The sequence below is a fragment of the Centropristis striata genome, chromosome 15, assembly GCF_030273125.1.
Source record: "Centropristis striata isolate RG_2023a ecotype Rhode Island chromosome 15, C.striata_1.0, whole genome shotgun sequence".
NCBI lineage: Eukaryota > Metazoa > Chordata > Actinopteri > Perciformes > Serranidae > Centropristis > Centropristis striata.
Genome location: NC_081531.1, coordinates 25911406 through 25925044, shown reverse-complemented (window position 1 = coordinate 25925044; position 13639 = coordinate 25911406). Strand labels below are relative to the sequence as shown.

Sequence of the window (13639 nt, the reverse complement as noted above, 5' to 3'; positions counted from 1 at the left end):
TAAAAAAAACTTTGTTTGATTATTATCCATAATTTGTAAAATAACTTACTGTTGTTTATTGTTAATTAATAGTAACTTTTGCTGCTAATCTGTACACTTTTATTGTTTAAAAAGTTATTTTACATAATTTACTGTATTATTTTTGGTCTTGAATGTTAAATTACAGTGAATGTTAAATTACAGTGAATTCTCTGTTCAACACTTAGCGTCATATTAAAGTAAAAAACTTAAGTTATTCTACAGATATACTATTTTAAATACAGATATTTACTGCATAGTATCCAAATATTTAAATCAATTATTTAAAAAATATATAATTTACAAAAATATACTGAATTATTTTACAGGATTTTTCTTGTTTTTTCTGCATTTAGTGCAAATGCCATAAAAAGTCAATTCAATTATCATCAAGAAAATTAAAGTTTAAATATGTAAATTAATAATTTAATGGGACATTAAAGATTTATACTTGTTTTAAATGAGTTATATCACAAAAACTTACTTTAATTTACAGGATTTTTTGTTTTTGTTTGTTTTTTTATACATTTCGTGTCAAATACACCAAACCAATTTGTTCTTTTTCAGTTTGTGAAATATTCACAGAGAAATATAGACAGAGTCGCTTCGTCTGCTTTTTTTTTTTGCCCCTTTTGTTAAAGGCAGCAGGTGTATGGCAGCCTAGCGAAACCTGTGGTCCCTGCCACACCCACGTATTATTTAGAAAGAGATGAACTGAACTCAGCTGTAACACAAAGAAACCAAACTCCCAACGCCCTGCCCAACCATCAACGTTTCAAAGTATTTGATTTGGAGTAAGCATTGTTTGTCTGGCTCTGTGAAAGCCTCCTGGATTCTTATATAAAAGTGTTCAACTGAAAGAAAACCCCACAAATCATTCAGTTTAACTTTTATTGAAATCTTCAGCATCTGAAATTCAAACACGACTATAAAACATTTAACAAAAGCGTTTTATCTTATAAATCAGCTATTTTTTAAAACAAAGCTTTTAAAGATACAGAGATGAATTAGTGAAATGTTTCATTTCTGCACAAAACTACATCCTGCTGCTGTGAAAACAAACATCCTACAACAGCTGAAGTCACGTGCCTGCAGGTTGTCAGTCACACACACACACACACACACACACACACACACACACACACAAAATAAGTCCTTTGGCTCTTTGTTTGACACACAGAGGACGTTTACAGGCTGAGATATAAAAATAAGATACAAAACAAAACTCACAATACATGTCTGTTTTAAATACAAACCCGCAGATTACCTTAATATACAATACATTTATTACAGAAATATAAAATAAACTCACACATTTGGACATAAAAAAAGTCTTTGTGTGGCTCTCAGTCTTTTGTTTTTACGTCCTCAAACAGTGAAAACTGTGAGGAGGAAGGTAAAATTGTTACCTCGGGCCGTATCACGGATCCATCTTTAGTTTCAGTCTCAGCAGAAACTCTCCTAAGCAAATATTACATGCAAAACACACACACGCACACACACACACACACACACACAACCAAATCCATGTAAAATGAGAGCCAGCTTTTCCTCATCAATTACAGCAACACGGAGCATTTCAACTGAAGGTTTCACTGAAAAATGACACCAGAGAGTAACACACACACACACACACACACACACACACACACACACACACAGTCACACAGTCACACATGCACAAACACAGAAGAAGCAGGTGTTTCAGATTCATAAGTCACAGAAGTTTAAGTATAAATACAAAATGTTTACCAGTTTGAAATTTTACAGGAACAAAGTTAAAGAAAAACTGGCTATAAAAGGTGTCTCTTTAACGAGACACACCTGCAGGATCACAGCAGAACAAAGACTTCAAACTGATGTAAATGAACATTCAGCCGGAAGCGAAGCATAAAGATCAATATTTGCACACACATCTTCATCTCGGAGTCTTTTCCTGTGGTTCAGACAGCACAATACAACACAAAAACAAAAAATTTTCCAACATTTAAACATTTTCAAACATAGTCTTTCCTGTCGTAGCCGCCGCCGCCCGCGCTGGCGCTGCGCGGGGCGCTGTACGCCATGCGGGGTGGCTTGTACTTCTTCTCTTTCGGTGGGCAGCTGCTGCACAGCATGGCGCCGCCAATCAGGAGCAGAGCGCTGGCGCCCCAGCCGATGTAGAGCGCCGCCCCGAGCTCCCGTCGCTGCGAGCTGGGCACGATGGGGTTGTAGAAATCACGAATGACGACGCTCGCCGTCCAGGACACGGGGATGAGGACCAAGAGGCCGGCGATCACGAAGAAGATCCCAGCAATGATCATCACCTTGGCCTTGGCCGCCTCGTCGTCGATGCAGTTGGTGCACTTGGCGCCGACGATGGAGATCATGACCCCGAGCACGCCGAGGATGATGGCGATGATCATCATGGCTCGGGACGCCTGCAGCTCCTGAGGCAGCGCCAGCATGGAGTCGTACACCTTACACTGCATCTGACCCGTACTCTGGGTCACGCAGTTCATCCACAGGCCCTCCCAGATGGTCTGCGCCGTGATGATGTTGGCGCCGACGAAAGCGGTCACCCTCCACATGGGCAGGGCGCACGTCACGATGGCGATGATGAAGCCGATGACGCCGAGGGCGATGCCCACGATCTCCATGCCCATCGACATGCTGCCGCTTCTTCTGGGAGCAGAATATAAAAAACAAGTCCACGGAAGTGAAGGATCCTCCTCCTGTGGTGTCCTTAAGAAGAGTGAGCAGCTGTGAGCGGTGTGATGTGGCTGTGAGATGCTGTCAGGGAAACAAGAGATCCTTTATACCTCAGGGGAGCGAGGAGGAGTCAAAAGGAGGCTGAAACAACACCTGTGCACATAGAGTGGAGGAGGGGAGCTGGAGGCAGGGCAGGGCAGGGCAGGGGAGGAGGGCGTGATGGAGGGAGAGCGTGTCCGTGGTCGGTGGGGGTTGTCGCTGGTGACACGGCCATCTCATGAAAGGAAAAGAAGAAATTCTTTTAAAATACACAGGAAAAAGAATAAAAATAGTTCCTTAAACACGACTCCTGGTGAGCAGAGAGCGAGCTGCAGCCTTGGGCTCAATACAGTTTGTTGTGTGTGTAAGCATAGAAACACAAACACACACAATGCAAACACACACACACACACACACACACACACACACACACATTCTTGTACTTCTATCTTTATGAGGACCCTCATTGGAACAGTGAATTCCCTTGCAAGGTTATAATAGTTTTGAATTTTTCATTAGTTTTAGTTTTCATTTTGTTGTGAATTTTTGTTTTCAAATTCAGTTAATTTTAGTGAGTTTTTAGAGTGAGTTTTCTAGTTTTAGTTTAGTATTTATTTATTTTAAATGCTTTAATTTTAGTTTTGTTTTTATTAGTTTTAGTTTTTTGTAATGGGGTATTTGTTGGGTGGGAGATTAAAAGAGGTCACAGTAAATTTTGCCTTTATTTCCTTTGCCTTATCCATCTTCATTATGTATGGAAAAAGTTGACAAAGACGAAAATGAAGGACATTTTCACTATCATTTTAGTTAGTTTTGTAACCACACAATACAGTTACAGTTAACTATCATTATAATGTAACCTTTACCCTTAAAACTAAATCTGAAATCTCAAAAAAGCCTTTAAAGATGCGAGGACCGGCCAAAATGTCCTCACTTTGCAAAAATGTCCTCACTCTGTTGGTTAAAAACGCGTTCTGGTCACACACACACACACACACACACACACAGAGAGACACACAAGCTGACGTTACTTCCCGGTGTGGATTTCTGAGGATTCGGTGTTGGGAAAACAATCCCAGAAGCTCGGCTGGAAACCAGAATAACTGCACCCAGAGTAAATATGAGCAGAGAGAAAACATAATGGGCTGACTCTCAGACACCTTCAGCATACAGACACAGATCCTCTCAGTATCGGTTAAAGTCTCTATCCAAACACCTCCCTCAGACACACGGGGAGTTTTGTGGTGAATAAAAAGAAACAGAAATGATTGTATCAGGCAGTTCCCTGAATGAGTCAGAAAGAATTATAATTTTTCCTTTCCAGGAAGTTGAAGAAAACATTTTCTTATCGTTATCAAGGAGACTGTCCTCCCCTATAAAATGTCTTAAAGCCGGAGCGTCAGGATAATTAAATTATCATATGATATATGGACACACTGCAGCCAAGATGATGTATAGCAAACAGGTTTTACTGACTATTACACAGTATATATATATGTATATATATAATGGTCTAATATATAAAGGTAAAATAACTTACGTTTGTTTATTGTTATTCAATAGTAAGTTTTGCTGCTAAACTGTACACTTTTTGGCCCAATTTACTGTATTATTTTGAATGTTAAATTCCAGTGCATTCTCTGTTCAACACTTAGCGTCATATTAAAGCAAAAAACTTAAGTTATTCTACAGATATACTGTTTTAAATACAGGTATTTACTGCATAGTATCCATATTTTTAAAGAAATTATATGTGAAAAAAAAAAACTTAAGGTAAAATATTTTTTCTTGTTTTTCAACATTAAGTGCAAATGCCATAAATAAAGGTAAATTATTTAATTGTTATTCTACAGATTAATATTATATATATATATTTCTAAATACAGATATTTACTGTGCATTATACATATATTTTAATAAAGTATTTATAAAATGGCTTAAAGTTGTTCACTGTTATTCAATAGTAACTTTTACTGCTAAACTGTGTACTTTTTCTTTTTTAAAAATGTTTTCAGTGTAAAAAATATATAATTTACAAAAATGTACTGAATTATTTTACAGGATTTTACTTGTTTTTTCTGCATTTAGTGCAAATGCTATAATGGGAAATTAAAGATTTATATTTAAAAAAAATGTGTTATATCACAAACACTTACTTTAATTTACAAGATTTTCTTTTTCTTTTTTTTTTTTTTTTACATTTAGTGCAAGTGCCATAAAAAGAAAAGGTAAATTAATTATTGAAAAAGTTGAAAAATGGGTGTTTTTTTCTTACAGTATTATTCAGTTGCTTAATGGTTTTAAATGTTAAATTACAGTGAATTCCATGTAAAAATACAAAAAATACACATTTCATTTCTAAATAAATTAAAGTCAACGTGCGTCTCGTTTTTACGTAACAAACGTAACTGCGTCACTTCCGGTGACACCTTAACTTTCGGCATTAAAATGCATTTAATTTACTTTTTAAACCCTTTTAGAACACCTACAGAGGAAGTTTAGGAAGCCCTAACCTTAGAGTCATTCTTTGGCATAATCAAAAGCAAACAGCAGTCTTTTTACTAAACGCAACCGCTTTGTTTAGTGCAAATGAGCTGATAACAAGCGTCTTAACCTGCCATTCAATCATCTGAAAATATTCAGAATGCTTATAGGTTTGAATCATCTAAAATAATAAAAGTTTAATTCAATGTTTTTAATCAAACACACAAACAGGGGTCACAACAATGTCCTCACATGACATGAAGATAAAAACAAACCCCAAGGCTGTTTGTGTTTATGTAACAACACGGGTCGATGCTGAGATAACAATGATAACCTGCAGCACACCTGTATCAGCTCACCTGGTCAACAGCTGCTCGTGTTACCAAAATAAAAGCCCAAGCAGAAATGTTCAAGCTTCTGTTCTTGTCAGTGAGTGAAATTTACATATTAAAGCCTGTAAGTTATTAACACAGAGGAAGAATCAAAGATTACCTGTGTGTGTGTGTGTGTGTGTGTGTGTGTGTGTGTGTGTGTGTGTGTGTGTGTGTGTGTGTGTGTTTAGAGAAAATACATGACAGTAAGTGCTTTTGTTTATTAGCTGATTGATTAACTGTATTTTTTTTAAATTCTAAACCATTATACAACTTAATACTACTACTAATAATCCTAATAATGTCCCATTATTACAGATTTCAAAGTCCATTTTTTAAATTACATTTGCACTTAATAATGAAAAAACCTCATATGCAACAAATGAGGACAGGAAAATAAATAAATAAATAATAATATTAAAAATGATGCTAATAATGATACAGTTTTCTGAATGGATTAATAATTATTGATAATAAAATAAAGATTAAGTAACCCATTGAACCATTAATAATCATAATAAAGGAAATCATATTGCTATTATTGAATTAATAATAATAGTGATGATAAATTAACATATACATATTTTTTGAATGAATTGAAACAATAATAATCACAATAAAGAAAAATGATATTATTGAATACATTTAAAAAATAATTATATTGATAATCAACAAAAATATTTTTGTAATCAAACATTATTATAAATGATCATCTCTAAGTATTCACAAAAGTGCTTTAAGTCCAATGTATAATTTTTATTAGTATATAAGTATTATATTAGTAACAATAATTATAGTAGTAATAAATAATTATACACATACGGATAGTAAATTAACTAACTAACTAAATATGTGTAATTTATTGAAATAGTAATAATAATAACCACAATAAAAGAAAAGAAGACTGTTGTACTCTAAATATGATCAAGTAACAAGGTAAATAGGATATTTTCTTTACTTTCTACTTCCACTACAGTAAATTGTTAGCAGGATTTTTTTTTTTTAGAGGATTCGGGTTAGACTCGAAATGATGATGTATTATTATAGGTCAGCTCCAGTAAAGAGGTTTTGGTAACACTTTAGATTAAGGAACACATATTCAACATTAAGTAGTTGCTTATTAGCATGCAAATAAGTAACATATTGGCTCTTAATTAGTCATTATTAAGTAGTTATTAATGCCTTATTCTGCATGGCCTTATTATACAACCAGTAAGACATTAACTAAGTTATTGAGAGTTTTCCCTCAATAACCTCAGAATTATTGCTTATTATTTTGGATAATTTGATGAGGATTGGTAGATTGTAATGTCAATCATTACTCTACAAAGTGGGTCACTGGTAGACTAACATTGGCGTAAAGTGACCCACTTTATAGAGTAATGACTGACAATCTACAAATCCTCATCCAAAAGGAGCCACCAGTCACATCAAAGGTCTGTCGGTCTATTTGCCGTTTCCATTGTTTCGTTCACCGCTATGTAGAGATGATAAAGTCTATACAAAGTAAAGCATATAAAGATCGTAACTCTTATACAACAACTTCCTTACTTACAACTAATAAGCAATGATTTTGAGGTTACTGAGGGAAATCTCTTAGTTAATGTCTTACTGGTTGTATAATAAGACCATGCAGAATAAGGCATTAATAACTACTTAATAATGACTAATTAAGAGCCAATATGTTACTTATTTGCATGCTAATAAGCAACTAGTTAATGTTGAATATATGTTCCCTTATATAAAGTTTTACCAAATAATTATACACACATGGATAGTAAATTAACTAACTAAATATGTGTAATTTATTGAAATAGTAATAATAACAACCCCAATAAAAGAAAATAATACTATCGTACTCTAAATATGATCAAATAAGGTAAATGGGATATTTTCTTTACTTTCTACTTCCACTACAGTAAATTGTTAGCAGGATTTATTTTTAGAGGATTCAGGTTAGATTAGAAATGATGATGTATTATTATAGGTCGGCTCCAGTAAAGAGTTTTTTTAGTTTTGTTGAGAGGAGCAGAAACAGGTCATGATGGTGCCTGAGCTCACCTGCTGACATTAGGGACGATTATTTGACTATTCAAAGCAGGAGAGATGATTCAAATCTGCAGGGACGTATCTGAGCAACACCTCACTGAAACACCAAATCATCTGTCACATCCAACTCTAGTTATTCACTTTTTCCTGCTGTTATTGTAAAATTAAATCAGAAATTAAAGAAACACAAACAGTGCTGCTGTTGTCACTAAAGGTGAATCAAGGGTTTAATAGTAATATTAAATTTAACTAATAGATATCACCATGAAACTTCCCCAGTTAATAACACACACGCACACACACACACACACACACATTTTTGCCTTGTTTTCAGGAAATAAAATATTCTACAAATGAGGCTGTGAATGACATATGAACAAAATCCTCTGTAAAAAACTGAAAACAGAATACAGATGATAATAATTAAAAACTTTCATTAAGATGATTGTATTTGTTTGTAGTTTTGCATTAAACTTTAATCTTGTGTATTTTGCACATTCATAGTTTTCTTTCCACTAAAAAAAGACGAATGAAAGACGAATAGGCCACAAATCACAAAACTGACTGACACACAAAGTATCTTGTCATAAAACTAATTGTTCATTTCCACTTTTATTCCTACGATATATAAATAAAAAACATTATCACTATTAATCACAAACTTTTCTTTCATTTTAAGTATTTCTTAACAGTGTTTCACAGTGAAAATCTTTATTATTACTGTTTCAGTTATTCTAATAATTCCAGTAGATTTAAAAATATTTACACTCATAAAGTAAACTCGAAATATTCTCTCATTATTGCTAAACACAAACAACAAAAGCAAAGACATATTAAAGCGTCATCCTTTGTATAAACAGCCGTGTGCTCACATCACCAAACCAAATGTCCGTTTTCTGTCACTGTATTTTATAATAACAGCTTAAAAAAAAAAGCCCAAAAAAGGGATTTAAAACAGTCAAAGCCTCTCTGTACACACTGATCAGCACAATGAGGAGCACAAATAATAAATATAAATCCTCACTAAACCTCTTTAACTTGCTTTACTTTACTGTAAACAGTATAGAGCTTTAAAATCTTGTTTAAATGTATAAAAATAAAACTGCGGCCATATTGACACACATTTACGCTCCAAAAAGTCCACAAACTGGTTTTCCTGTGTTTTAGCTACATTTCTGTACACTTTCCCAAACAATGTAGGAAAAGGCAGGAACAAAAGTAATGTATATAAAGTCAAAAGGGAAATGAAATTGTCAGCTCTCACAGATAAATATTTAACATTAAAAAAAACCTTTTTCTGGCTGTCCTGAGTGTTTCAGAACATAAACGTGTTTTATATTTATCTGTGAGTGCTGACGATTTAATTTCCCACAATTCAGAAGGAAACATGAGGCCAGAACTCCCGCCTCAGACGTAGTCCCTCCTGTTGTAGGAGCTCGGAGCGTTTGACCTGGGCGCGGCGGAATACGCTATGCGGCTCTGAGGGTGCACGCTGTACCGCAGCGGTTTATCCTCCTGCGGCGGGCAGCTGCAGCAGAGGATGGCCCCTCCGATCAGCAGCAGCGCCGCCGCCGCCCAGCCCAGATACAGCGCCGCCCCAATCTCCATCTTCTGCCCGGAGGGGATGAGCGGGCTGTAGAATTCAATGATAATGGTGTGCGCCGACCAGGACACTGGCACCAGCTGGGTGAGAGCCGCCGTGATGAAGGAGCCCCCCGCGGCGGCCATCACCCGAGCTTTCGCGCCTTCCTCCTCGATGCAGTTGGTGCACTTTGCCCCCACCACGGCGATGAGCAGGGCTACCAACCCGATGATGATGGAGACGACGGTGAGCGCGCGCGCAGCCTGCAGGTCCTGAGGCAGCGCCAGCATGGAGTCGTAGACCTTACACTGCATCTGACCCGTACTCTGGAACACGCAGTTCATCCACAATCCCTCCCAGTACACCTGAGCCGTCACGATGTTGGAGCCGATGAAGGCCGACACTCTCCACATGGGCAGGGCGCAGCTGGTCACGCTCAGCACCCAGCCCAGCACCGACAGAGTCACGCCGACCAGCTCAAGGCCTAAAGACACCATTGTCACAGTTCCTCCTTATTGAAAATCACGTCCCGCTTTTAATTCCCAGCAAATATCTTCTTAACTTTCCCCTCTTCTTTCCTCCTCCTCAAGCCGAGGAGTTTCAGTTAGTTCCTCCTCTGCTGTGTGTTCGTGCTGCTCTGAAGGAGTCGATGACCCTTATCTGAGTGTCACTTTTTATTACTAAAGCGAACCAGAGAGGTGACATCACTCGCTCAAACCAAGCCAATCAGGCGAGTCCTGGCCTCGTTTACCACCTGGGTGTGTTACCGCTTGTTTGTGTGCTTTTTTCCAAACGACGAGTAGTTTTATGGTTTAACCTTTTGCCCATGGTAGCTTCAGGTGTGTCTGCTTTATGGCTGTCAGGAGGTAATGAGTGGCCAGGCCGAGCTTGTTATGTGGTTGATAGGAGACCACATGAGGCTGTAATGTTGTAATATACAAACATGTAGGCTGTCTTGTGTTTGCACAGACTAAGAGAAAGAGAACTTCACTTCATATATTGGCGTTCTGTACTGCTCCCTGTTGTACATTTTCTGTTTTTTCTTCATAACATTGTGTTGTGATGTATCATGTTTTTACAGCCTCAACTAAAACATGATGGGACAGTTTTTACAGCAGTTTCGACTGGGTCACACACTCTGTGGGTAATCATACAGTAAAATGGGAGTTAATGGCAAACTTGGAATATATTTAATAGATATGTGACTACTGACCACAGCTTCTGTGAATCAACTCTTTGAGCCTGGATTATGGAGCCAACAATCTTTTTGTTTTCATGAACTTTGAAGCAACAGCAGAGTGATAAACACATAAAAACTAAACAGAAACGTTGAGTCCTATTAATTGTTCTTTTAGCACCTCTCTTCTCTGTTTGTGGCAAAAGTCCACTGGTGCACATGTAGCTGTTTTTAATGAACAGGGGAAACACTGACATGTCATCAAAAGTCTCAAACTACATCTGTTTTAAATACTGCACCTTATAGTAGATGCAGTAGGTTGTTATCAGCTCATTCAATGGTCGCTCGCTGCAACTAAGCGGCCACATTTACTTAAAAGGTTGTAGTTTGGCTGAATTTCTGCTCCAAAAACACTTCTATAAAAGGTTAGACGTTCACAAGGTTAGACGTTGTAAAAGACAGTTTATAAAGTTAAAAATAAAACTATGTAAATGCAGAACGTGGTTATGTTTAGTTTTAGTTTTGCAGACCATTTCTTTCAGTCTACGCTACAAAACTTCTTCTCTAAGGTTCCAGCAAAAAGTTCCTGGTTATACGTTACAAAAGACAGTTTGAAAAGACAAATAAAAGCATGTAAATGCTGGAAGAACTGGAAAGAGACATAGTTACATCGGTGGCATTTAGTTAAAAGGCTGAAGTATAAAAGACAGTTTAAAAAGTCAAGTATATGCACATCAAGGCCAAAAGTTGTTGATAAAAGTTAAGAGAACAACCTTGATACTGACACGGAGTGAAATAGTTACACTTATTTAAAAGGCCATGGTTTCATTAGGTTAAAGCTGCAAAAACTCTTGTTTTCATAAGGGAAATGAACCTACACACGTGGACAAAATTGTTGGTACCCCTTGGTTAATGAAAGAAAAACCCACAATGGTCACAGAAATAACTTGAATCTGACAAAAGTAATAATAAATAAAAATTCTATGAAAATTAACCAATGAATATCCGACATTGATTTTGAATCGCGGTTTTCAAATAAACTCATGAAACAGGCTTGGACAAAAATGATGGTACCCCTAGAAAAGACTGAAAATAATGTGACCAAAGGGACATGTTAAATCAAGGTGTGTCCACTAATTAGCATCAGATCAGATTGTAGAGATCAGTCTCTACAATATTGTAATCAGTCAGTGGGCCTATATATAGGGGTACAGGTAGTCACTGTGCTGTTTGGTGACATGGTGTGTACCACACTCAACATGGACCAGAGGAAGCGAAGGAAAGAGTTGTCTCAGGAGATTAAAAAAAAATTATATAGACAAGCACGTTAAAGGTAAAGGCTACAAGACCATCTCCAAGCAGCTTGATGTTCATGTGACTACAGATGCACATAATATTCAGAAATTTAAGATCCATGAGACTGTAGCCAACCTCCCTGGACGTGGCCGCAGGAGGAAAATTGATGACAAATCAAAGAGACGGATAATATGAATGGTAACATCCGTCTTTGTTTGAGCCGAAGTGGACTTGGGAGACGACCATGGAGGACACCACTGTTGAAAACAAATCATAAAAAAGCCAGACTGGAATTTGTTGACAAGCCACAAAGCTTCTGGGAGAATGTCCTATGGATAGATGAGACAAAAATGGCATTTTTTCCAAGGCACATCAGCTCTATGTTCACAGACGAAAAAATGAAGCATGTTAAGAAAAGAACACTGTCCCTACTGTGAAACATAGTGGATGCTCTGTTATGGATGCTCTGTTATGTTCTGGCCTGGGGCTGCTTTGCTGCATCTGGCATAGGATGTCTTGAATATGCACAGGGTACAAGGAAATCTCAAGACGATCAAGGGTTTCTAGACAGAAATGTGCTGGCCAGTGTCAGGAAGCTTGGTCTCAGTCGCAGGTCATGGGTCTTGCAACAGGATAATGACCCAAAACACAGCTAAAAACACCCAAGAATGGCAGAGAGGAAAACATTGGACCATTCTAAAGTGGCCTTCTATGAGCCCCGACCTAAATCCTATTGAGCATCTTTGGAAGTAGCTGAAACATGCCGTCTGGAAAAGGCACCCTTCAAACCTGAGACAACTGGAGCAGTTTGCTCATAAGGAGTGGGCCAAAATACCTGCCGAGAGGTGCAGAAGTCTCATTGACAGTTACAGGAGTCATTTGATTGCAGTGATTGCCTCAAAAGGTTGTGCAACAAAATATTAAGTTTAAGCATGGTTGAAAAGTAATGTCTGACTTTCATTGGTTAATTTTCATAGAATTTTTATTGATTATTACTTTTGTTTCTGTGACCATTGTGAGGCCTGTTACTTGACCTCCCCTAGATAGAGACCATGAAGAGGATCATCCTGAGACACCTGAGACCTCTGGTGAGCACACAGCTGGACCCAATGCAGTTTGCTTACCAGCCTGGTATTGGGACTACAAATTCCTGGGTCTTCACGTCAACAATAAACTGGTCTGGACTGACCAAACCTGTGCTCTCTACAGGAAGATCACTAAGCAGGATATGACGTAGTACTCTACAGACAACAACACGCCATTTTTTAAAAGCCGGCAAAGCAGTGTTCCCAACTTCGCGAGTTGTTGCTAAATTTAGCAACTTTTCAGACCCCCTTAGCGACCATTTTCAAGAAAGCGACTGGAGACAAATCCAGCAACTCCTTCTTACTCTTCTTAACGAGCCGCTAACGAGCCGGAGGCCGGCTTGTTAAGAAGAGCCGCCGTTAGCGGCAGCTAGCTACAGTTAGCTCTGTAGCAGTACAGTGTGTATGTGCTGTCGCTGCAGGAGGTGTTGGAGTTGCAGTTTCTTCCCAAAACATTGAGAATGTTTCTAAGTCTGAAGAAAAAATGCAGCCAGCCGGTGTGATCAATCAAAGCCTTTAGTTACGTGCATGGAGAGAGTTCTCAGCAATCTCTCCCGACAAAGTAAACTTTTCTTCCTTATATACAGAGATTTCTGCATTAAAGAATAAGAAATATCTATTTATGCTTTTAAAATACCTATCCAGTATATAAGGGAAACATAAACATGAAGTAAACAACAACAATTGTGAACAAAATGTCAGAAATGTGCTGCTGTTTTGGTTGACGTGTTGGCCGAGCAGAAAAAAAGTCCTATTTCCCTACGAGGCAGACAGATTTGGTCCATGTGATCCGACAGTTACGCTATCAGACTCTGACACATTTTTATCTTGTATTCGTGTTCAACAT

At 37.5% G+C, this 13639-nt stretch overlaps 1 protein-coding gene across 1 annotated transcript; it reads right to left on the bottom strand.

Annotated features, from left to right (window-relative positions):
• Positions 1-915: 915 nt before the first annotated feature.
• On the bottom strand, positions 916-9860 carry LOC131986600 (claudin-4-like). The gene is made up of 2 exons (XM_059351635.1): positions 9244-9860; positions 916-2670 (listed from the first exon to the last, which is right to left on the bottom strand). The coding sequence occupies exons 1-2, from the start codon at positions 9729-9731 to the stop codon at positions 2016-2018; spliced, it is 1143 nt and encodes a 380-aa protein (XP_059207618.1). The 5' UTR covers positions 9732-9860; the 3' UTR covers positions 916-2015.
• Between the last annotated feature and the right edge of the window lie 3779 nt (positions 9861-13639).